This window comes from Electrophorus electricus, chromosome 11 (genome assembly GCF_041902795.1).
Source record: "Electrophorus electricus isolate QZ-2024a chromosome 11, ASM4190279v1, whole genome shotgun sequence".
Lineage (NCBI taxonomy): Eukaryota > Metazoa > Chordata > Actinopteri > Gymnotiformes > Gymnotidae > Electrophorus > Electrophorus electricus.
This window is the reverse complement of record NC_137507.1, coordinates 1,895,803-1,921,500: the sequence shown is the minus strand read 5'-3', so window position 1 is coordinate 1,921,500 and position 25,698 is coordinate 1,895,803. Positions and strand designations below refer to the sequence as shown.

At 43.9% G+C, this 25,698-nt stretch overlaps 2 protein-coding genes across 6 annotated transcripts; both read left to right on the top strand.

The window, feature by feature from the left end:
- The first annotated feature begins 232 nt into the window (after positions 1–232).
- On the top strand, positions 233–9,866 carry casp22 (caspase 22, apoptosis-related cysteine peptidase). The gene is made up of 9 exons (XM_081723542.1): positions 233–949; positions 4,300–4,544; positions 4,713–5,035; positions 7,005–7,080; positions 7,282–7,614; positions 8,117–8,133; positions 8,556–8,661; positions 8,954–9,428; positions 9,537–9,866. Exons 3-9 carry the CDS (start codon positions 4,760–4,762, stop codon positions 9,694–9,696), a joined length of 1,443 nt encoding a protein of 480 aa, XP_081579668.1. The 5' UTR covers positions 233–949; positions 4,300–4,544; positions 4,713–4,759; the 3' UTR covers positions 9,697–9,866.
- A 3,339-nt stretch (positions 9,867–13,205) lies between these two features.
- On the top strand, positions 13,206–25,687 carry rabgef1l (RAB guanine nucleotide exchange factor (GEF) 1, like). 5 transcript variants are annotated; one of them, XR_014125790.1, is made up of 11 exons: positions 13,206–14,290; positions 14,985–15,157; positions 18,463–18,638; positions 19,361–19,442; positions 19,872–20,004; positions 20,110–20,201; positions 21,650–21,906; positions 22,191–23,534; positions 24,907–25,167; positions 25,280–25,315; positions 25,473–25,609. XR_014125790.1 is itself a non-coding variant. In XM_027027422.3 (9 exons), exons 2-9 carry the CDS (start codon positions 14,112–14,114, stop codon positions 22,632–22,634), a joined length of 1,536 nt encoding a protein of 511 aa, XP_026883223.2. In that variant the 5' UTR covers positions 13,206–13,322; positions 14,063–14,111; the 3' UTR covers positions 22,635–24,717. The 5 variants fall into 5 exon arrangements, 3 of the variants coding, with proteins under 3 accessions (XP_026883223.2, XP_081578780.1, XP_026883224.2); XR_014125791.1 differs by lacking the exons at positions 24,907–25,167; positions 25,280–25,315 and having other exon boundaries at positions 25,550–25,687; XM_027027422.3 differs by lacking the exons at positions 24,907–25,167; positions 25,280–25,315; positions 25,473–25,609 and having other exon boundaries at positions 13,206–13,322; positions 14,063–14,290; positions 22,191–24,717.
- The last annotated feature ends 11 nt before the right edge of the window (positions 25,688–25,698 follow it).

Sequence of the window (25,698 nt, the reverse complement as noted above, 5' to 3'; positions counted from 1 at the left end):
TACTACTGCCTCCGTAAACTCGCTGACATCATCAGTGCTGCGCCGGAACATGTCCCAGTCCGCGTCATCCAGAGCGTCCTGCAGAGCGGCCACCGATTGGTCTGTCCAGCGCGCGACCTCCCTCTGAACCGGAGCTTCCCGTTTCAGCCGTTGTTTATATTTTGGTAGGAGGAAGATGGCGGCGTGGTCCGACTTACCAAACGGTGGATGAGCTAGTGCCTTGTAGCTGTCCTTGTATGGGGTGTAGCAGTGGTCTAGTGTCCTCTTTCCCCTGGTGGGGAAGGTTACGTGCTGGTAAAGGTTGGGCACTGCACGCTTGAGGTTAGCGCTGTTGAAATCCCCAACCACGATAAGTGCAGCGTCCCGGTGCTGTGTCTGAAACTGTGTGAGAGCCTCATGAAGTTCCCACAGTGCAGTGTCCATGTTAGCCTGAGGTGGGATGTACACGGTGTTGATGATGACCGAAGTGAACTCCCGGGGAAGGTAGAAAGAACGAAGCTTGAGGGCGAGCAGCTCCAGGTTGGGTGAGCAGGAGCAGGCGAGAGTAACAACATTGGCATTGTTGCACCAGCTGTTGTTTACCATCACACACACTCCGCCGCCTCTCGACTTCCCCGAATCTGCCGTCCTGTCCATGCGGTGAACCGAGAAGAACTCGGCCGGCTGGATAGCGTGGTTTGGTACCGCTGGGTTCAGCCACGACTCGGTGAAGCAGAGGAGATTGCAATCCCGAATGTCCCTCTGGAACTTTATCCTGGCCCGGAGGTCGTCTAGCTTGTTATCCAGAGACTGGACGTTGGCTAGCAGGATGCTAGCGGTGTGCCCGAGCCCTCAGCCTGTTCCTGACGCCGGCTCGCTTCCCTCGCGGCCTTTTCCTCGCGCCGCGTCTTCTGTTTTCCCTCAGGATCTCCGTCGGCCATCTTGGGTCCGGGGTTACAGACGGCTTGAGGTGAGTGCTATGTAGATTAAGAGAAATAAGGGCATCTCTGCTGTACGAGATACGTGCCGTGGTGTGTAGAGAAGGGCTGCGGAGAAGTCAGGGGTAGCGGGAAGAGCGAAAAGAACGAAAAAGATAGCGAAAAGAGCGAAAAAAGTGCCAGGTGTGGACGGAGCAGTCGTGACGGCAGCCGACCTCACCGGTTTATTACCTAATCAAAGAGCTTACTCCTGTGCTGCCTGTGGGTCTAATAAGAGCACTTCTGTTGTTCAGGATTAAGAGAGAGAAAGTTTCTCAATACCCAGTGTCTTGTGTTCTTTACATGTTCCTCTGTAATATTAAGATGATATTTGTCCTCTGGTTTGGCTGAGACATATAACTGAGTGTCATCAGCATAGCAGTAGAAAGCAGCAGACTGTTTACAGATAATTTCACCCTGAGATGTTAGGGATCTAATATATAGTAATCCTAGATTTAGAACAAAAGGTACTGGCTGTGGTCTGTGTATCATTTGCATGAAAAGTGGGGACCACCACCCAGGTTTGCCAATCCAGAGGCATTGTTTCCAAGGTCCATGAGGCATGTCAGCCAAAATACCCTCCAGGCATGCAGAGCCTTCTGGGTGAATCTTGTCCACCTCTGGTACCTTGCTACTGTGGAGCTTTCCAAATACCTCACTGACATCAGCCACGGACAGCCTACTGGACAGAAGGCCAGTTTCTCGGGTTAAGGAGGTCCTCACAGTGCTTCTCCCAATGATTGACAATATTCTCAGTCAAGTTCAGAGCTTCACCTCTCTTGCTGAGCACAGCTTGGATGGTGTTTCTCCTTCCCCTCCTGAGCTATCGTATACCAGGTCTACACCATCTGATCCCATCTGCACCATTCTGCACCATCTGATCCCACTCACTGCCAAATGGCGATCAGCTGAGCTCTCTGCTCTGCACATTTCTGTATCTGAGAGTCCAAAACAGGTCAGTTGACACAACCATGAAGTCCATCATGACCTTTTTGCTCTGCTATCAATTACACTCATGAGCAATCTTGTGTTCGAACATAGCGTTAGTTGTGGACAAACAATAGCTAGTACAAAGTCCTAAAACGACAATCCACTCGGGCTCAGAACAGGAAGGCCATTCCTTCCAATCCCTCCTCCAAGTTTTTCCCAATTGTTGCCCTGATGAGTGGTGAAGTTCCCCAGCAAAACAATGGAGTCAGCGCTTGGAACGCCACAGAACGCCACAGAGCCTGAACAGGGCAGGGGCTCATGGACAACCCCCCCACAAGGCCCCTGAGTTTTACATTCTACACCACTGAGCATCACAATAGCTGCACATCAATGGACCGCATGTCTGCCCAGGCTTGCTCTCATTCTAAAAAAATTCAAGTAAGATAAGACACAACAAGATAAGACATTATTGATCCTGAAGGAAATGTCGGTGCTCAGACTATGAAAAAAACAAGTATTGCATCCAGGTACAAAAGCAGTGTAAAACAGACCTTACTGTGATGCTTCTACTGATGAGAACATTCACATGGCATGGTTGTGGATACATGTTAACTTTTAACTTTTGTAACCCCCCACATCCAGTCCACACACCTCAGTCCACCTTAGTCCCAACCTTCCACCCACCAGAGGTGACTGTCTGCCCTATGCTACCTTATTACTCCCAGTGTCTTCTTTTCAAGACCAAAATATGCTCACCCTAACTTAGCATAAGCCTAACTCTAAGATTAATTTTATCTTTACGACACCCCAGTCCCTTATTGTACATCTTACGTGACCTACCGGGGTGTGTTTGGAGTCAGCGGGGATGCATAGTGGTAAAGTTGGCATCATTCGGGATGTGTGTGTATCATGGTGTGGATCCCCAATGTGAGTGTGAAGCATGTTTATGAGCCACTGGGGTCTGCGCTCGAGTTTCAGGTCTGTTCAAATGAAGCAGAAACTTTATAACTTTACATTCTCTCCTAACATTTTCACCTTCACACGCGGTGAGCTTAACGGCCTTGGGGCGCGGTGCGGGTCTGATAACGGCGAGGCTGCGGCCGTTTTTCAACACTGCCGCGTTAGCTTGGCACGTGTTGTTCTTCAGCGTCTCTTCTCCAGACGGCTGGGCCCTTTGATGCAGGCTCTTGTGCTGACGAGAGCTCGGAGTGGTGCCCGGAAATGGTGCCCGATTGGCCCAGAAAGCGGTGGTGGAAAAACCAGCATTGCGTCCCGTCCCCACAGGGGCAGCACACTTAACAAACGCACACCTGCATAAAAGGAGCACACATATACATGAATGGGGCAAGTAGAGCTTGAAGCCTTTTTGCTAACACAAGCAGGCCACAGAGCTGAGGTGAGGATTCCTAGGCCTGTGAAACATCAGCACCCCCTGCAGGCTCAGAGTGGAAGAGCACATGTGTAGCAGTGCACCGGTCACTGGTTGAATTGTAGTAAAATGTGTAATCTGTTGTATCTGAGGTGTGATGTTCACAGTTTATTTACATCCAGAAGAATGAAATTATATGAACCCCATCTTTTGGGGTTTTCAAATTACTATGTCTGGTTTTAAATTACTAGATCTTAAATCAATATGTACTAACCCCCATAGACTGGACTATCTGCTGCTGTTCTGGACCACGAATCCAAATGTAGTCATTGGTTAGTCTTCATACCTGTGTAGTATTTGTGTAACGCGTAGTGGCCCAAGTGCCGCAGGGTGAGGGGCAGGACGCACAGACTCCAGCGACTGGGACGTACATTTATTCACATATAAACATAAAAGGATAACGGCACTCACAAGCATTACAAACGACAAACACAAACATGAAATAGTCAACAATATGTGACAAACACGAACATGTTTAACAAATGACGAAAGGAACATTACATCAAGACGTTACGACGTTACTTCCACAATGACCAACAATCCTGCACACTACGACAAAGGCCACTAACAACGATCCTCCCACTGCACGTGGCGGGCCAACCCACGTGACTCGCGGGAGGCAAGCGTTCCGTGACAGTAGGGGCGATTACTGTTCTCTGATGGCCGTGCTGTTGGAGCAGATGCTTTGGTGTCTGGTTTGTTGTGAGTTTATATTTGGTGTCCATCGTTACAAAACATCTTGCAGATGTCTGACTACAAATTCAACTGCACCTTAAAAAAAAAAACACCTTTAATATTTCAGGTCGGACTGTTTTCAGTGATTGTTTGTTTGACTTTATGACCTCTAGATGTTTTCACTGCAAGAGAGACAAACCCTTCCCTGGAGATGCCTGCATTTCTAAAGACACAGAGCATCATATCAGTCTGCAGTCTGTTTCCATCTTGCGTCTCAGGCAGGTACTTTTCTGTGTTCCCCACACGCAGCCCTGAAGAGGTCATTTGAGGTAGAGGAGGCAGACTCCTCTTCCCACGTTTCCTCGACGCACATCCGGCGGACACCCTCCAACAGCCAGTGCCGGAACGTCCTCTCTACATCCAGCAGCCGGCACCATGAGCTGGGCTCCAATAGAACCAAGCCCTCCGACCTCTTCAGGCCCAAGGCCGGGACTCCAGAACTTGTGGGACGTCTCGTCCAGCAACAACGGCAAAGCGGCTGCCGGCTCAAACAGGTACAGAGCTCCGCTGATGCAGGGCGTGACTGTCGCGTGTCTGCTCTGATGGTGCGTTACTTTACTGACAAATCTGCAGGCTGCTTGGCTCTTTGTAAAGGGTGAGGTGGATATCTTTGTCAAATTGTGCAGCTTTCTCTTTGAACGTAATCTGACCCCCTTCCTTAGTGCTTGCAGTGCCCGCTTTGTCCTGAAGAAGCCAGAGATTCTGGTCCATGGCAAGGCACCTGAAACCCAAAAACACTCTGACGCGTTCAGCAGAACCCTGGACAGCGTCTCCCCAACTTCCCGGGCCCCCTCTACCCTCGGGTCCCACGCCAGCGCCAAACTACCCGAGACCATGTTTAGGAAAAATGAGCAGCCCAGTCAGGTTGACGAGTCGCGTCGGGCCGAGGTCAAAGGTCAAGAGAACTATGATCATCCTGCTGTCACAACGATGTGCGGGTCACCGAATCCCGCCCGACAGAAGTCACCCGCCGCTGACGGACACAGTAAGTACACCCCTAGGACACCCGTTACCTGGGTTACTGGTTACAAGTCCGTTTGTGGAATTTCTGTCTGAAACTAGTCACTCATACAAATGAAGCAGCCTCTGCTATAAGTGAATGGGGGTAATATGGCTAGCTTTGTGTGCTACAAAAAGTAATGAATATACCATGGAAAGTAGATTAGTGAAAGTGTCAACTGGGCAAATGGCTCAGAAATTTGGCTTCTCGGACAGTGCTGAAAGTGTGTTCTCCAAAGAAATTACGGCCTCATTTCCAGAACACTAAATAGCCTTCGACAGTAGCGTCGTACAACTGTTAGCAGCTCAGTGCATTACGGTAATCATGAAGAGTCCAGCAGATCTGGGATGAGTGGAGTCGGAATAGTGACTTCATGCTTGCGCTCAGCTGTAGAGCGTGCCCCAGGTCTCACTGAGAAACAAGCAGGGCAGCAATGAGCCATGGATGAGAAAATATTCCTCAAGCAGCCACAGGCTCTGAGTACAATGCAGGCGATTTGGGCTTCAGCCACTCGAGTCAGACGGTTTTCCCGATGAGGCGCTAACACGACGCTAACATCAACATGAAGGGAGCTAATGCTGAATGTGCTAATAATAATTTGGCTTACACCGCTTTGATCTACCAGCACAGACGGAGGCTTGAACAGGTATACGACCCCACCGCGTCATGCATTCTGGCCAAATTAGCTTGCTAGTAAGTAAGGTTGATACTGAATCCAGTTAATATAGCTCCTGTCACTTATATGGTTGCTAAAAAGCGGAGGCTTCTGGGCAGAACGTTATGCCCGGTGGTAGTAATACCACCAACAAAGAAATGTTTCATGACACCATAGCAACCGATTAGTTGCGGTATATAATCCCAGAGTCTATTTGGTCATTCTGAATTTATAAGGCTATTTGGAATTCTGTGGTAATAAAGATCTTCGCAAGATATAAGTACATTTTAGCACAGCCCAAATGCCATTGTACTCAGGGCAACTTTGTCATCTAATGTAGTTTTGTTTAACATCATTATATCTATGGCCATTTTATGTACAGTGACATGTCATGGTAATCATATGATGTTTAACTGTCATATGTGTTAACGCTGCCTGTGATATCATGCCACGTGGTTCGCGTTATTTGCAGAGCACAGATTCTCCCACTGCTTGTGTAGGAGGGAGGGATGTGGCTAAACAAGAGCGCTCACAGTTGCACCGGACTAAAGACGCACACGTGTACAGACATAAACACAATAGCCAGCACAAACACAGCCATGTGTGTTTCACACACAAAATCTAACAGTTAGACTCACTGCACACAGAACAAACACACACAGACACACAGATGTCAACAACACATCGATATGAGCAGATGGAAGGCCGGGAGGTGTTATGGGCCAAGGGACATGAGCCAATAGGATTCCTGTAAAAATACACACGCACACACACATGCACACACACATGAACACACACCCATACACACACGCGCGCGCACACACACGCACACACACATTCACACGCACACACACACGCACACACACAAGCCCGTGAGATCCTGGCAAATGCCAAGAATAAATTATGGAGGGAAAGTAAAGAGCAACAAAGAATGATGTAATGTGTGTATCTTTCTGTGTGTGTGTGTGTGAGTGTGTGGCAGAGAGATGTTGTCAGTAGATTTGTAGGGAAATAATGAAGATTCAGTTTTTGATGAACAGTTTATTTTAACTGCAGTTAAAAAAAACAAATAAATCCTCAAAATCAGAAACAAACATTTATTTGTTAATTACACACTACGTAAAACGCTAATGGGTCAAACATCGACGCACACAGACTCAAACACAAGACTTATATACATGAACGCTAACGCAACACATTAATCAGCAGATGAACACAACGACACACAAGATGACACGTATGCGGAAGAAGGCGCCATACTATATATAACACAGGCACTTCCTTTACATCTGCTTCTAGAGAAAGTCACCTAACAAAGTTTACCATTCACGAAAACTGCTCCTCAGCTGTGATATATACACTACCAGAATGGCCGGTAAGAAAAATAACCTTATATCATGATTTGCTTTTGCTACAAAATGTAGGCTGCTATACTTAAAAAATGTGAGAAAAAGTGATACAATAGAAAAGAAACAAAACCGTGAATGTAAAAAAAATATTGTGAGAAGTTGCTGTGAGAATTAATTTTTACAGAAAGGCTTTCTTTCATATTGTTGCACCATGACATTTCTCCTAGATAATGTGCTTGAACGGGTGCGAACTGAGTTAAAGGACAGTTTAACCGATTCTGTGATCAAACAACTGTTGGATGATCTTAAGGATGAGAAGGTGTTGGGAGATGAAGAAGTGGAGTCAATCCTGCAACAGAACCCACTCCGGGCTGATCGGGTTCGCTTTTTGATCGACAGCGTTAAGAAGAAAGGCCCCAAGGCCTGCCACATCCTGTTAGAGAAACTACAAAAACGCGACAAAAATGTGTACGATAAACTGCAACTAGACAAATTACTGACCCAGAGCAGTCCCAGAGCTGTGGGCTCCAGCCAGGGCACTGCGGCTGCACGACCTGAAGGTACGATAGCATGAAAAAATACACAGCAGGTAGCCATATTTGAAAAGCCATATTTATGCCCCGTCATTACGAGAGAACGGAAACCTTTTCAGAAACGAAGGACACAGCACTACAGAAATGAAGAATTTGAACTTGATTCAATCGTAGTGCAATACAGTATTCTTCCGTTGCATGTTAGTTAGCTTTGTTACGTGTTAAGTGTAGAGCCGTGTTACTCGTAAATGTCTGCATTATGTCGTTAATAAGCATCACTGTCACCATCGAGGAAGTCTGCGTGTTCTGTACCATGCCCTACGGCACTCAGGCAAGCATTAACAATGCTTACATGCTATAGATCATTCTACTGTGATTATATATATAATAGATTTTTCAAATTAGTGAGATGATTCATATATATACAAGCGAAATGATTCAGAATTGTAACATTTCTACTCATTTACATAATGAATTTATGCATTTACATTTTGTTCTCTCTTTGATTTTCTCATTGCTGTTTTCTCAGCTCAACCTACAGACAAGGTAATAGTGAATAATGACAAAAATTTGCATCTCACTTTTACACATTATATAACGGACAGAATACTGGATACTGAAATAAGGTTCTGAAGGGCTTTCTGTTTAACCGCTGTCACATAACACTGAGTTGAGAGCAATATGCTTCATCAACATAAGAGGGTCAGTGTGTAGATTTCCTGGCTGATTCTTCTTTAAAATATTTGTTTAAAATTTTACATTTTGGACTTGAATTTGGATCACCAAATTTCACTCAGATATTTAGAGTGAACTGGTCAGTGAAGTAGCAGAGTTCCTGGATGTTTAGAGCAAGGAAATCACCAGACTGAGCTGGACTCCAGCCCTCCAGGACCAGAGAATATTAGCATATTTTTAGCATATTTTCAATGCTACAGACTATTTGTATCAGTGTTTGGGTTTTTTTCTAGGATGAATATCCAATGAAAAGTAAACCACGTGGTTTCTGTGTAATCATCAACAATGAGCAATTTACAAATACTGAAAAGACCCGGTCAGGATCCAAGAAGGATGCAGGTTTTAATTTCTTTATTAATTTTTCAAAATGAATTTTATCTTGATAAACTGTTTACTAAATGTTACGTGTATAAAATAAATCCCAACTAGAATGAGCAATTAACCTACCTGGAAATACTTTGCATAAATCTTTGAATAAATGATGTACTGAATAATGTTTTCCATTTACAGTACTTCATGTGGTGTCAAACACAAGCGACAGTGTGATTGACCAGAAACACAGTAATGGTTCTATGAACATCCCGCTGTCTCACAATATCCAAACCTTTTTTTCTTTTTAAATCTGTTTCAGATGCTCTAAAGGAAGTGTTTGAATTCTTGGGTTTTACAGTAAAGATGCATACAGACCTGAGTGCAGAGGAGATGAAGGAGCTCATGTTAAGATACAGCAAGCAACAGCATAATGGAGATTGCTTTGTCTGCTGTGTGCTTAGTCATGGAAATAGCAAGGGAGTTTTGGGATGTGATGGGAATCTGTGTCCTACGGAGGACATCTTCACTCCATTTGATGGGAAAAACTGTTCCACTCTAGTCGGCAAGCCCAAGGTGTTCTTTATCCAGGCTTGCAGGGGATTGAATAAGCAGGAGAAAGTTCTGGTCTTCTCAGATGAAGGCCACACTTCTCACACAGGAAAATATAGCATCCCTAAAGCCTCTGACTTCCTGATTGCCAGGTCCACAGTAGACGGCTATTTATCATATCGGTCTTCTAAGGGCTCGTGGTTTATTCAGTCACTCTGTAAACATATACGAGAAAGCAGTGTAAGGTGAGTTTGTGTCTCTGATGTTTGGCAGGGCTCCAGCATGCTGATCTCGGAGTACAGACTTTCCCTCTCTTAACACACGTCATGTCTGTCACCTTCACGTTCTCCTAGGGGCGACGACATCCTGACAATCCTCAGCCGTGTCAATGATGAGGTCAGCAGAATCGAGGGTCGTGTGAAGGACGAAAAGACTGAAGAATTCTGCGATGCAAAGGCAACTCCAATCTGCTCGTTCACCCTGAGAAAGAAGCTCATTTTCAGAAAACCATAGCAGACCTGATAAACATCTCAACAATTGTCGTATCAACTGTTCTGTCAAATACAAATAATGAATTCAAATGTGACATTTACAGTACCAGATGCTCAGATTCAATTGATTGTTTTTATTCTTCTTATGTTACTGTGATATTTTTCCAGCAAAATAAATTGAATAAATTGGGACTGAGGAGTGTTTGAATGAAACTGATCTAAGATCCATGTTACATTAAGAGTCAAAAGGGGGAAAAATACAGCTACTACTCATTAATCTTCAAATTACTCCTCTATGAACTATATCACATAAAGTGCATTCTTAACCTGCTGTCTTTAAAAACACGTTCACTGTCCTGAAATTAGCCATAGCCCCTTAGCATTTTTGGATTGCCTACATGAGTGTTTGAACAGTGAACATTCTGCTTTACCTCCACAACTTACCCATTGGATTTTTGCTGTATAAATCATTTAGAAAAACCACACGGGCTAGACACACATGGCTCACATATTGCTGTCCCACTCAGTCCAGCTGTGCAGGAATCATCTCCAGTGGTGGAACCGTTTGACAACATGTTCCGGTAAAAGCAGAAGTCAAGCAAACTACAGAAACTACATTTTACTTATTTTGAATCCAAGAACAACTCTAACAACCACTCATTACATCCGAGGTATGCAGAAGAGCATCAGTGAACACTCAGCAGAGGACCACAACGGGTGCCTCTCCTGTCAGCTAAGAACAGGCAACTAGGCTACACTTTGCACTGGCTCACCAAAATTAGACAATAGGAGATTGGAAAAATGTCACCTGGTCTGATAAGTCTTGATTTTAGCTGCGACATTCGGATGGTAGGGTCAGAATTTGCAGTAAACAATCTGAAAGCGTGGATCCCCCCGGCCTTATATCAATGATTCAGGCTGGTGATGGTGGTATAATGGCATGGGAGGTATTCTCTTGGTAAACTTTGCTCCTCTTAATACCAACTGAGTATTGTTTGAATGCCACAGACCATGTGGTTATGAGCAGTGCATCTGATGAGCACCGTTGGGATGTGGTGGAACAAGAGACTCACATCATGGATGTGCAGTTGATACATCTGCAGCAACTGTGTGATGTTTTCATGTCAATATGGAGCAAAATCTCAAAGGAACGTTTCCAGTACCTTGTTGAATTTTCTGATGAAAAAGGGGGGTTTCACCCGAGACTAGCAAGGTCTAGCTAATAAAGTGGAGGTGAAGGTGTATATAATCATGGCAGATTTTTTAATATCTCATGAGATATTTGTATTAAGGTTAGTTTAATGAGATGCAGTATGAGAATGTCACAATACCACGCTGAACCACCTCTTCAGTATTGAGAAAAATCTAACGCATTTTCAGAGAAAAGGCTCTTTAGACCAAGATCAGGCAAACCAGCAGCATCTTATAGGGCCTGCAAACGGGGTTTATGGTAGGACTGGTTTATGACAGGACTGGTTTATGGCAGGACTAGTTTATGACAGGACTGGTTTATGGCAGGACTGGTTTATGACAGGACTGGTTTATGGTAGGACTGGTTTATTGCAGGACTGGTTTATGACAGGACTGGTTTATTGCAGGACTGGTTTATGACAGGACTGGTTTATGGTAGGACTGGTTTATGGTAGGACTGGTCATTCACCGTACATGCACAGAATGCTTTTGTTTTGCACAGAGTCGTTACTTCTCTTACTGAAACATTACTAATCGCATGACACCATGTGGATTCTCAATACTCTGCAGTTCCTCTCTCCTGGATATGACCTAATAATTCTCTCAAGAAATACAATTCAACAAAAATGTACTGATACCACAGTCCTTGTATTATGTTAACTTTGACCATCCTGATAATTAACTATAATAAACAATATCACTTTTAAGTAAATGTTTCACTAACGATTTATTCTTCTATCTGCAGGGGAGGCCTGCAGATACTTGGATAGCAGATACTCTTCACAGGGCACAGCTTCCAGACTCACCACCGGGACATTGGTCTCAATGTTGAATAGAAGTCTCCTGACAATTCACATTCTCCTCTGTAGCTTCTTGCTAAGACTGTCCAACAGAAAAGTGTTGAAAGAATAACCACACATCCCCACACCACACAATCAGCCTTCAAGTTCATTTTTCATTGGTAGTATGGAGGCAGAATGGTTCTGTGGCTGGTAGTCCAGCCATTTTGTTTCACCCTGCCAAAACTTGGCAAGGATATTTAATGTCAATATAAATCAATCTTCAAATATTTTAGCAGTAAAAAATGTTAATTAATTCAAGGAAACTTGAATTTTTGTACAAGATAGAACAAAATTTAGAGCATATGAAATATTCACAATCTTTATTTAATAAAAAGTCAGAATGAATGTACCAATGTTTAAATTAAGTTATACTTTAATGTTTAAGTTCATTTAATTTAGTGATGACTGTAATTTTGCATTGCTTTGCCATGTATTATTTCAGTTAACCACACTTAACATCCTAATAAGCTTATGAAAGTACCCTTAGAAAACAACTCTTTATATAACACCAAATATAAGTTTATTTATTTAAAGAACATATATCACCAATTAAAATCATTTACTGTACACAATTGTTACATTTTAAAGTAATGTAAAAAATATTATACATATATACATATTGATATTACACACAATTATTACAATATAATGAAAGCCAAAATATTTTTTTCAGCATAAAAAATGAACAATGTACAATGAGCAGTTGAAATGTGGCTTGAAATAATGACTCCTGTGGAGAAAACAGAATTGTAAAACAGAAATGCAAAATTTTATTTAAAAGTACAAATTCCATTTTGAATCCATCAATTTGCTAATCTGTTGAGTCCTCTAAAATTTGTGAGGACTTTCAACAGTTTTTTATTGACAAAATCGAGATGCTTGAAGTGAGGATGACATCCTTTGGCAATGATCCCCCTTTAAAATTAGGGTTCTTGGACAGTTTTTACTGCCGGTGTAACTTTAAGTATGGAAAAAAAACTTATGACTTACTCGTCATCATCACTAGGCATTTTTCAGAGTTACAATCAGTGATTAGGCAGCTAAGATATAATGCTTTTAGTAACTGGAATTTCATTTTCAAAAGATACCACTTCCTTTTTGTTTAATTCATTACTTAACTGAAACATAATAATAAACAAAAAATTATGTAATTATGTTTTATGGAATCAAATTAACACAATTTTGTTACTCAGTGCAATACAGTTTGTTGCGATATAGTTTGTTAGACAATGTAATATATAACATAGGTGTTACAATAATGGATAGTTTCAAAGTGTGTAACAACAGAACATTGTATTCAAAATAAAACGTGATTGGATCTCTTCACCTCAGTCTATAATTTTAAGCATGTATAAAATAATTCTATAACAGATACCATGACAGAGTAGCAGACTGGACTGAATTAATTTGTAAAAAAAAAAAAAAATAATAATAATAATAATAAATCTGTGTTGGGACCTTTATTTTGACAGTCTGACATGAAATTGCGTCCCGGAAATAAAACAAAAGGCTAAGTCAAGTTGACAGTCAACACGATATTTGACTTTCAGTTGATCCTTTTAACTGTGTCAGTCTGGGGTCGAACAGATCGACAGCGCTAACGGTGTGCGCCGTGGTAAATACAATAGAAATCTTCTTAGCGTGTGAAATATTAGGAATTCTAGTCTAATAGTCTCTTATTATCTATCTTCAGCTTCCTGGCTAACTGCTAGCTAGCTTAACTAGGCATCGTTTATTTTGGCTGTCAGTGTGATTATGTAGCTAGGTTATCTCTCCTATCTTTGGCTCTACCTGTACCTAACCTAGATATCCTACCTACCTAACATTACCTGTTCACACTAACTACAGAGGGCACCTTGCTGTTTGCTCCTGTTGGTAAATTAGCTAGTGAGTTGATGTTGGTTGTGCTGTTGGCACTGTTGTCTAACTCCTTATCACCTTAGCAGTGTCGTCAGTCAAAAGTCAAGTCAAACTCAGTAACTTGACGCTGAAGTTTACGGATAAACAGAGGCCGGATCATTTGGTCCCCCTTGTGCTGCAGTTTTGAGATTTTTAGCTATAAGTAAAACGCATGCAGTAGCTTAAAAGTAGTTAAGTGAGTTATTTGCTTTCGTTATTGCGAAGCTGTTTATTCTGTTATTTGTCAGTACTGTAATTCATTGTATTACAATGTGCAAATAAGGAGACAGGTATTCTTACTATGTGAGCTGAATTACAGCAGACATTGCTATTATTATCCCAGAGTACTTATGAGTACGGTAAAGCACCCGTTATACATCAAGAGAACCCTGACAAAAACAGTTGTGTGAACTTAAAACCTATGTACATTATCTAAGCATCATCACTAAATTTCAGCATTAGACTGCCTTCCGCTCTCCCAGCTGTGCCCAACCAGCACGGAAGAATGAGTTCTCACGCCGAGCACAGGCGCATCCGTGTGGATCACTCGGCCCTGGTCTGTAAGAAAGGCTGCGGTTACTTTGGCAATCCCGCCTGGCAGGGCCTCTGTTCCAAGTGCTGGCGGGAGGACAACCAGCATGCGCGCTCCAAACAGGTCGAGGAAGACCGGGCCCTGGCAGAGAGGTGAGGGAAAGCCGGGGCGAGGGAGGGGTGGAGAGATGGACTACAGGTCCTCTGCACCCCTGCCCTGATGGGAAGAGGCTGGAAAACATCATGATTCCAAGATGCCTTCAGAAACAACAGGAATTTGGGAAAAATATTTATATATTCATACCAAAATGCTGATAGCAACATTTTTAATTGTATCAGGCAAAAACCTCTGTGTACAGAAGCTACAATATAGGGTTGTCTCTGAGTTGCTGTGGTTAGTATCAGAAATATAGACAGTTCTGTGGCCATATACGAACTGCAGTACCATCTTGTGCTAAAGTCTTTACATGATTGGTCACATATTATGCATTATCTATACACTGTGCAGCATGTTAAAATCATGTCCAGGAATGTTGCCAGACGTGTACTGTAGGACAGGGGTCTTCAGATATTGACCTTAAATGCTAAATCTGGTCCTGGATTTTGTAATCACTGGTAGTTCATTTATGTAAAACAAGATGGGCATTTGTATCACATCCTTTGAGGTCCATATACTACAAATTCCTCTCCCTTCTGTTAACGCGGAGTCTGGTGTGAGCACAAAGTTACCAGTCAGCTATATTAACCGTTTAGTTAACTAACAGTAATTGAAAAATCCATGAGTAGAAATTGGATTCAAGGTCTGGAGTTGAAGGCCTCTGGTGTCATCTTACTATTTGTCAAACAGACTGCAGAGAGAAGAAGAGGCTGCCTATGCAAGTGGCCAGCAGAGGGCGCTCTCAGAGGCCTCCGCCACTCACTTGGGAAAGGCCGAAGAGAAGAGGATGAGTCAGAAATCGCGCTCTGTACCCACGGTCAAGAAATTCTTCGGCTCGTCCTCTAAACCCACCCTGGGGAGAGGTAAGTGCCATTGCTTTTAAAAGAACAGTATGAAAAATGTCTTTATTGTCATCAGAGACATATATAGTGTACAGTACAGAGTGATGTGCAGCAAAGTTTCTACTGCGCTTAGGTTGATGAATGTACATGTATAACAGACAGTTTTGAGGGGGGCTTTGAACATTTCAATGACATTTGACATTGCAATAACGTAACCTCATGACAATAAGACATTTCAGCAAACATAACAGTGGAGAGCTGCAGATTGATATTAAGTGCAAGTATAAAGTGCATTGTAGTGCCAGTATAAAGCTGCAGTGCACTAAAGATTGTGTGGATCTCAGAAAAAGAGATTTAGGATTAAAGAGTTGAGATTTAAAAGTGATGTGTAGCACCGTGCCAGCCACGCCGGTCACAAAGTCTTAGTGTTGTCAACAGTAAATTCACAGAACACACATGGTGCCAGGGGGTAGGAGTTGTGGGTCAGCCTGGCAGTACTTGAGTGGATTGTGCAGAACCTTCAGCAGGATGGCAAGGGAGATATTGGGAAATAGACGCCACAAAGTGGTTCTAGGGCATATCTGTCATCTATGTCATTAAGAGGTTGCAAATAATAGAAGACTTGTGTCCAACAGTGGCATTACTGCCTTCAAGCTTGAATCCTGCTTCCCATTTGTTACCTGCTTCAGATTGGAACAGCTCTGTGTGGATGTCTCTACCTGTCTTTCTCACTCATCCTTATGGGCTTACTACTGAAGAGAGCTCATCAACCCAGATTCAGATTGAGATCTGTGCAAGCCTCCAATATAGCAGTTCATATCACTCATGACACACTTGGTTCTTTCTGATTCAACCACTTTTCTAGTTGCGTGGCCCTCATGTGCACTGTGAGTTTCTCCATATAATACCCTGTAAGAAATCTGTTACAGAGGACAGTTCCTTCAGTGGAGGGTGTCACTGAAGATTATCTCTGTCTGGCTTGAGAGAGATATTGTGCACCATTGGGTTTATTGAGAAGAGTTGATACTCTTGCAAGTAGGAAAAGAACTGTCCAAACTAAGGTTTTCTGAGTGTTGGAGGAAGAATGGAAAATCTGTCAGTAACCTTTAATGAAAGCCATCCCATTATATCTCTGGGAAAATCCATGTTGCTTCTCTCCTTGTAAGATACTTCCATAAATGTGTCGAGCATCATGGCCATCTCTTTACAGAAGGAGCTATTAAAAGTGTAGGATTCTGGATCATCAGTGACAATGTGCATTAATAATGTCATTTATAAGTGTGTAGTGTGACAGTGGCACAGAACCAGAGCTGCATAGCAACAATGTGGTGTTTTCCCTGAGCACAAACTTAGATTGTTCTAGATATGTTCGCACCTTTGATGGTTGTGGCGTAGCGTACTAAAGGAGGCCTTGCAATAACAAACTTTGAGCAGTCATCTTCACTTGGTTGTATGTTCGTGCAATCCACATTGGGCTGATTGAGTCTCTGGACACCTCTAGCTTTTATTTATGCACTCAAATGCTGTCCTGCAAGGTGAATACACTCTGATTGATTGCAGCTACAATTTTGTGGTCACTTCTACAGAACTCTGCATGGTTTTGGAAGAACCCAGCATGAAAGCATACCTGAATCAAGAAGGCTATTAGTGGCTTTTCTGGCCTCCACATGCTGCCCATATGGGTGCAGCATGAGAGAGGATGACTGGCGTCTGTAGACGCACACTGGATGCTGTGCTTCTCCACGCTGCTCAGCTCTGCCTCACTCATGAGGGGCTGTCTATGTTTATGGCAGAAGTTTCTGCGATAGTGAATCCAAAATCCTTGGCTCCCATTTCCTGCTATCCTGATTTGCCAGTTCTCTTGGCACCAGCCATGTTACTAACACAGAAGCTTGGCTGTGTGCCTCTGTGCCTGGGACATTGGACACCAATGATCTTTTTCGGAAACAAACGGAAACAAGTACAACGTCTCGCAAATACTTTTTGTGAGCGTCGGAGAGACGAGAGTTTAAGAACTCGAAACCAGATTGGCGACCAGTGATGCAGCTCGTCAGGTGCTCTCTGCAGAACAACGTGAGGAAGGGTGGGGGGTGTTTGCCTTCGTGAGGTGCCGGACATACTGCTGGGTACTCTCGGCCAAGGATCTGGTGCCGTCCGTGTGAGGTATTCTGCAGTGTGAACTCCAAGCAGCCTTGTGTTCATTACCTACTCTACTGTGGTGCCATTTATACGCAGGTGGAGTGATTAGCACAGGACCTTCTGAAGTCACCTGTCATCTCTTTCAATGCTTCATCAACATTCAAGCACAGAAGGTTCTGGTTTATGCGACAGACTGAGCTGTTCTCCTCCCTGTTCAGCGTTTCATCGCTGTGGGCAGCGAACGTAATGATGTGGATTGAACTCCTTCTGACAGTCCTGCCACATTCAAATACGTTTGGATTAAACATTTGTGAGCAGGGTCATAGGAGTGACAATAAGATAAGGACTCAGTAAGAGAGTTTTTCAGACAACACTCTTACTGGAAAGATAATGCTGACTCTGTGTTCTCTTTGTTCGCGAGGTCTGTAAGGGTCATACACCATAGATCAGGTCCCTGCTGTGTCAGCATAACGTGGTGCTTTCTTCATTACTGGAACATGCACTTTTACTTCCTGACAGAGACCTAAAATGAAACCGTGCGTATGCTTGAAATGTGTTTTGACAGAAAAGAACGAAAGTATGATTCAGAAAAAAGGGAATTTCTTATATTGGATACTTGCTCCTGGCTCCATCCGTTAAGCCTTTTGTTCAGATTTATGCATGAGTCTAAAACTGAAAAATATGTACACTTTAAATGAGTTAATTATGATTAATCCTGCTAACGTATGTGATCTTATATATGGAGTGCTGACTTTGTTAGCTACACCTACGGTCATCCATCTTGTAGTCCACTACAAGTAGTATGGAGTCAGTTGGCAGACTGTACTGTAGTCTTACACATCTACCTTCAGTGTATTTGCCCAAGAGCTTTTACTGAAGTTGGAAATAAATATATGTATTTAATATATAGACAATGACCTGTATAAGTAATAATGTAGAACATAACCTGATGGTATTAGCCCATGCTAATCACATAAAACATGCACTGATTTTTTTTTATTGATTCTCTGCTAATGTGTTTTCCTAAACCCCAGCATGATAGGCCAACGAGGTGGACGTTGTTTACAAATGCGCTTCATAATGTTGATCCGCGTGCTGGGCTTGTGACGAAGCAGTTGCCTGGCTACGGTTGCCGGGTGCCCCGTCACTACAGTGCAGTATGAACATGACCCGCTTCTGTCTCCCAGACGCCACCGCCGCACAGACGAAACCAGACGCCAGTGGCTCCCTCGGCCCGCAGCCCGTGGTGGAGTCGGACCAAGCCACCAAGCACTTCATCGACTTCCTGAAGACCCTGCAGAAGCCGGGGCGGGACATCTTTAGGCAGTGCCACAGCTTCCGTCACAGTGTGGCCTACAAGAAGGTACATGTTTGGCAAAGCCTTGTTTTTCTGCACAAGAGCGGAGACTGTGTGGTTTCTAAAATCAACTAGAGCCCCAGTTCTACATTTAAAACAGTGACAAAGCTTTGTGAAGGTTAGATCTGATTTTAGTTACAGAGTACAAGGAGAAACACAACCTACGTAGATTTGAGTGGGCGTTGTGCAGTAGCACCATTGCTACAAAATACATTATAGGTTCTTTTTTCTTTTATAATTTGCCTAGACAGCGTATGTATTTAAAGAATGGGTTCACAGTTTTCAGTCTTATTAATATGGTGGTGTCCCAACATTTGTAACCCTGCGTTGCAAATGCTATTTCAGCAGTAGAGTTCTTCCTGGGAAATTGACACTGCAGTTTTTCACCGGTCTTAAAGGGCCAGATTTGAGCACATTTTGGTGATGGTCCTCTTCAAACACACAGTCAGTTTAAACATTTGCTGACAAAAGACCTGTATCAAAAGATAAATATCTTTCTGGTTTTATTGATTTTATGCCTTGGCTGAGACACACTGGTAAGCACAATGAGTTCCAAAAATCAAACATGACGTTAAAACCTACTTTTAGTCAAAGTCAACATCTGTTCTGAATAAACCTAAAATAGTCGTGTGTGTGTGTGTGTGTGTGTGTGTGTGTGTGTGTGTGTGTGTGCCCTTGTTCTGCTCACTAACAGCTGCTGATGTGAGTTTGTTTGGTGTTTCGTTCAGGATCTTGGTGCGGAGGAGCTCACTGAATCCATACAGGACTTCTACCAGAGCCTGTCTGACCACTTAAACACCCTCTATAAAGGTAGCATTACAGCCTGGTTCCTGATTTGCACACTATTACAGGGTTCATCATGAAAACAAAGGCCATCACTGATGGTGTAGGGCTGAACATTTGTTCACTGCGTATGATCACAGACTCCCTGCTTCCATGACTCACTGGGCTCTAAGTCAGTGATGTTAAATAGACCATGGTAAGTACCAGGATCACTGTGCCACTGGCCAAAGCACTTTACATCTGTTGCCCACAGGGGGCACTACACGGTTGGGCCAAGCTGTGCAGCTCCCATTTGGATGTTAGGCAGCAAAATGACAAGTTTCCATTTCAAAATGGACAATAAACATAAATTTACATAATATTAAGTGTAATATTTTATGGTTCTTTGGCAGTGTTTAAAAAATGCTTAGTGTGTCCGTGTGCGTGCGTGCGTGTGCGTGTGCGTGTGCGCACCAGGGACCCCAGAACGAGTAGAGGTCGTAATGGATGAAGTGGAGAAGTACCTGACGCTGCATCTGTATGAGCAGACCTTCTGTCCTGAGTCCTCTGATGATGAAGTCAAAGACTTGGCTATCCAAAAGAGGATCCGGTAGGTTCCTCGGCCAGGCATGGTCGTCTGCTTCCCTGACCCTGGGTGAGGGTGTTCTATACGCTCGTAGGACTACGACTGACGAGGGTCCGTGTGTGTGTGCAGGGATTTACATTGGGTCACAGTCCAGATACTCTGTGCTCCGCTGAACGAAGAGATTCCCGCAGTGTCCGACACTGTTGTGAAGGCCATTACAGGTATGGCATCTGTGCACTCCCGCCACAAAAGTGGTGTTTTTATGCCGTAATCATAAAAAGGGAAAAACTCAATGGAAATCATTTTTCTTTTAGCGTGTTTTATTATATTAATTGCATCTAATTGTGTTTTTTAACAACAGCTTTGAAAAAGGCTTGGCCCCTCCTCACTACCGTGTTATGTCATATAATACAACTAAAACGTTTGTTTAGTGTAATATCTAACTATCAAATCGATATGCCATGTTTGGCTTTGTGATGCTGGTTGATGATACAGTTTTGAGGCCAGCTCTTCAGAATTCTTCAAATTCCTTGCCGCAACACTGACCCAGCAATTGCCGGTTATATGGATGTCCTACAGTTCATCGTGGGATAATATTCAGAACTTCCAATGAGAATGCAAGAGAAGAGTCAGAACGTTTGCACCAGAGCGCAGACATGATAGATTCATGCTAAATTCATCATAAAGCTAAAATCCTAAAACATGAAAGTAATTCTATTAAAAATATTTTTTTAAATAAGTATTTTAGCAAAATATACTCATCGTGTAGTTATGGTTCTCAGGACAATTGTTATATGTCCAGTAGCGTGTTAGCTAAATGTGATGTATATTGCAATCTAAATGGGTAGTTTATCCTGAATGTTTAGGTTAATGCAAGAGGAGGCTTTGGTAGATTGTGTACTCTGGGGTGTACTGGTGGTAGCTGTGAAGTAATTTCAAACACAAAGGTGAAAAGAAAATCTAGAGTTGGCAGAATTAGTCTTCCTAACTGGATGCTTACTTCCAAAGACAGGACAGGTGTAATGGCTTGGCTCTTCCATTCACTGAAAATGCCAGAGAGGAATTTGGAAAATGGTCACGTAGTGTATGAGCCTTGTTTGCGTGCACAGCTCTAGGTCAACAACACAACAGGTCACAGGCAGTAAGTGTGAGAGCAACCTAGTGATTCTGAGATTCTGGCAGTGAAGTATAGTATCCAATTGGCACTGGATGGAATCAGCTGTCACAAAACCTCAAACGTGTCCCGACACTGGACATCTTCAAATTGAGACTTAATCGGTCCGATGTAGGTTTCAGTTAACCCTTTTTAACTATCAGGGACAATATTGCACATATTTTCCAGGTTTAATTTTATGCACTTTAAACCCTTTTTTTTATTCATTTATATTTCAATCAATTGTCTTAAAATATATATATTTTTAAAAGTAGCTAGCATTTCCTCATGCACGATATGCGCTATATAAATAAACGTGCCGTTATTCAGAGCCACTGTGGTGGTGTACTTACTTAATCTTACTTACTTACTTACTTACTTACTAGTCTTCATTGCTCTCGATACGCAGCAGTTAATTTGGCCACCGTCACGCGCGCGTTCAACGGCGTCCTCGTTTTTAATCCAAGATGCCTGCCTTACCTGCACGATGTTCTGTTCCATTTCCTGCCACCCCAGACATCATCGAGATGGACTCCAGGCGCGTCCCGCGGGACAAGCTGCGCTACATCACCAGGTGCAGCAAGCACATCATCCATGGCGTGCGGCGCACCAAGCGGGAGGCTGCATCAGCTGACGACTTCCTGCCGGCGCTCATCTACGTGGTGCTGAAGGCCAACCCGCCTCGCCTGCACTCCAACATCCAGTACATCACCCGCTTCTCCAACCCCGGGCGTCTCATGAGCGGCGAGGATGGCTACTACTTCACCAACCTGGTGGGCGTCCCGCTTCAGCGTCGGCGTTTGCCGTGTGAAGTGCCTGTTTGCTTGAGTTATTTCTAGCATTTGAGAAGATTCTTTCAGTTACTATACACACAGCATTATTTTGGTGCCGCTGTACTACGTGAGTTTTACTGTAGACCACTATTTATACAGTTTACCTTCTCATGCTTTGTTCCATACTGGTGAAGTTCTGACACATTGTAAGCTCTCGGGATTCCTGATTAACAGTGCATCGTTATACGTGACTCACCCTCTCCTGTTTCTACTCTGTCCCTCAGTGCTGTGCGGTAGCTTTCATAGAGAAGCTGGATGCCGAGTCTCTAAACCTGAGTCCTGAGGACTTCGAGCTCTATATGTCCGGCCAGGCGTCCCCTGATAGGCTGCTGGGCCCTGGACGGTCCTCTTCCTCCTCATCTTCCTTACGGGGCGGCCCCGGCGCGGAGCCCGCGGGAGCCGGGGCGCCGCAGACACGTGGGCGGCGTGACCCGGACCTGCCGACGGGACCGGGGGTGCAGCAGGAGCAGTCTCTGCACAGGCCTGAACGCGACCTCATCGAATGGAGTGATGGCATGGAGCGCTCTGTGCAGGACGTCCTGGAGGGGCTCCAACTGGAGCCACGTTCCCCGGAGACAGGCTCCCAGCCCCCCTCCACTATCGACTCGGAAAACGCTGACTGTGAGGGCCTGCCGCCTCCTCTCCAGCCTCAGGTGTTTGCTGGGTAGCCCCGCCCACCGGCCCACCCGCATCGAATGCCGCAGTGACTGTTTTTAACGTTTTGTCTCAGCACTTGGGTCCTGCTGATTGAAGTGGGTGATTATGTCCTCTCTTAAAAAATCGTTTATCTGCCTTTTTGTCTTTCCTGAACTTGGGGAAGGGATTTGCACACGTTCGGTTATCTTCGAGCTCCTCTCAACAGTCTTTAAGTTTTAATTTAAGCTTCACCAATTGCAACAGAGCTGGCCAACACCTGCCTCACCGAGTCTTGTCTATTATGTAGAAATCCGTGGTGTCCCTCCGTTGACTAGAGGATTGTTTATGACAGACATAAATAAGTAAACAAGTAAGCAATAACCTGAATATTCCATTCCAGTTTAAGCCAAAATACCAAAAGTAAAGGTAGCAGCTTACATGGTGAGAAGATAGAAGCTATGTAGCAGTTATGAGCTGGAATGGGACATGATATTAAAAATGGCCAGCCTGTATTTCCAGTGGGATACACCCAAGTCTCGCTGCTGTGCGGTGCCATAATTCCAGCCTTGTTCTGTTTTTGGTTTTGTGTGTGTTTTGCTGTCATTGAAGTCCTGCTGTCCCTTTTGAGCCCCGATGTCTCATAACTCTTGACGTTGAGCCTGGCACGTACATCATGACTTGCCAGCCCTTATCCGTGACTGCAGCCTCTGCTTCCAAGAGATAAATACTCGCACATCATAATGGCGTAGTCCAATTTAACAGAACAGGGCTTCGGAGCGCTGTGGACTGCGTTGACATTCCTTTGACATTTTAACCAGATGTCTGCGTGGATGGAGTGACGCATAACGTAAACACGGCTTCAGGCAGTCCTGCTAAGCCCGAGCCCCCAAAGTCCTGCTTTGATGTCACATCACCACCCTCAGGACTCTCAGGTAGCGACAGCAGCAGTGTGTTCACAGCTCACTGAGCAAGTGTTGGTCAGCTCTCTCTCTCTCTCTCTCTCTCTCTCTCCTTTCTCAGTAGCTTCCACTCCATGAAGGTGAAGGTAGGCTGGGGTAGCCATTGTGAATGCACTTTTGACCTCTCTGTCTCAAGGAGGCGCAGCTAAAATAATCCATGTTTCAATTCATGTGCGTCAACCTTCATATCCAGAGAAAAACGAACAAGTTAAGAAACCTGTAGGGTGCTAATCAGGGATACTCTTTGCTGATGTGTACATGTTTCTGAGTTTGTTTAGAATTTTATCTTCTCTGTTAACAGATTTGATATTATTTATTAGCGTATTTAATTGACTTTGTGGTCATGTACTTCTCTACAACCAAGTCAACAACAGCTCTTGTAGTTTTAATATTTATTTTGTTGAATATGAACAGAGTAAATGAGTAAGCGTTGCATTTTTGCTAGGCCTGGATACCCTGCGGTGTCATTTTAACCCATGTTTTCTCATTTCCGTGCTTTTATACTAGTGATGTGAGTCATTATGCACTGGAACCAGGTTTCAAACAGCTGACATTAGCCAATACCCAAACCTCACCTTTTCAGTTCACAGATTGACACACACTACAGTTTAGATGCCTTATATATGACGAGCAGAAAGTAAAGCTTGAGAGCTCCAACAGATGTCAGCCAACCATTTTTTAAAGATTTGAAGGGTAATAACACGTCAAGTCCCTGGAGCTCTACGGTGCCCTGTTCAGGAACCGGCAGGAAAAGGAACAAAACAATGAAACATCAGCGTGCTTCCGGAGGGCGTCCTTACCTACAGCATTAAGGTTTAAATCCGATGGACATAACTGAGAAGCACTGCGCTTTTTAAGCAGATGTCACAGCTTTAGTGTGGACGTGTCACACATCCTTACCAGACAACTGAAGTATTGCTGCTTATAGATCCTTTCAACCACCCACAGTATTGATGTTGTCTTAACCAAGCTTACATTATTGCTTTCATGTTTGGTGAACTTAAGTTATAAGATGTCCCTCCTCTTGAAGCCTGTATGTAGGGTTCTGGAGTCTTCACAGGGCATGGGGCCGTGGGACATGTATCACTGTTGTAATCTGTTCCAGAGTTATATAGCTGTGTTCCTTTAAATAAATAATAAATAAATGGCTTGGTAATTGATTGACAGAGTTTTGTTACCACATGTGCATGTTGTATCCATTGTATGTTCCACTGCTGGTGGCTGGTGCCTGACGAATTCACTTTATAACAGCTTTTCAGCCCTCGACGAGAATGAAATCCTGTGACTGGAAATGTGTTGTCGTTCTTGCAGTTACCTAACACGCTATCCCCTTTTTATGCTGAAGAAAATGAAAGCAGATCCAAAGCCCCAGCAAGCATTTCCACGTATTCATCCGTGAGCGCATGGCGCCGGAAGAGCACCCGTGCACTCGTTTCCTGTTTTGTAAGTGAAGCCAAAAAAAAAAGTGTTGGCTGGTCCCCTTAAAACTGAGGACTGGTGGCTTTGAAAGCCTCTGCAGACAACAGCACCACGGGAGCGACACACTTCGCACCCCAACACGCCACGAGCAGTACCAGCACAATGTGTGACTTGTACAGCTCCATCGGTGAGTGGTGGCACAGGACACGCATGCTGTAGGACGTTGGTTGTGTATATAAGAAGCTAACAGTGTTTGTTTGTTTGTTTGTTTGTTTGTTTTCCGGGCCGGCGTTTTGTAGCCATAGTAACATTGCTTGGAAGTGTCAGGTGTGAAGGTGAGAGTCCAAGTCTGGCAGCAAAATCTTTTTTTTTTTTTTTATTCTTTCAGTTTTCAGTGAATTTAGAACATAAGATCACGTAAGAATTTTTATTCCCCAAGAAAATGACTGAAATGTACATCTTCTTTGTGAAATTATGGATGTGTGCCTGTAGATGTGGGCAACTAAAAGTTTGTTGTAGCCTCTTGTGATCCACCATCGCTAAGACGTCCACGTGTCCTGACCGTGCAGAAGCAGACCCCGTACCGGTGCAGGCTCAGGCTCGCGTGACAGCCGGAGAGCGACACCTCTTCTCTGGGGAAGACATACAGCTTGCATGCAGTGTGCCTGAGGACCCTCTGTCCGGCTGGAGGTACCAGTGGTTCTTGAACGGCGTGTTG

Excerpts from the sequence above, each read along its gene's own strand:
- casp22 (XM_081723542.1), top strand. The coding sequence starts at position 4,760 with ATGGCAAGGCACCTGAAACCCAAAAACACTCTGACGCGTTCAGCAGAA. Across the intron at positions 5,036-7,004 it reads ACCCGCCGCTGACGGACACA|AGAAAGTCACCTAACAAAGT; the intron begins GTAAGTACACCC and ends ATCTGCTTCTAG. Across the intron at positions 7,081-7,281 it reads ATACACTACCAGAATGGCCG|ATAATGTGCTTGAACGGGTG; the intron begins GTAAGAAAAATA and ends CATTTCTCCTAG.
- rabgef1l (XM_027027422.3), top strand. The coding sequence starts at position 14,112 with ATGAGTTCTCACGCCGAGCACAGGCGCATCCGTGTGGATCACTCGGCC. Across the intron at positions 14,291-14,984 it reads GACCGGGCCCTGGCAGAGAG|ACTGCAGAGAGAAGAAGAGG; the intron begins GTGAGGGAAAGC and ends TTTGTCAAACAG. Across the intron at positions 19,443-19,871 it reads CTTAAACACCCTCTATAAAG|GGACCCCAGAACGAGTAGAG; the intron begins GTAGCATTACAG and ends TGTGCGCACCAG.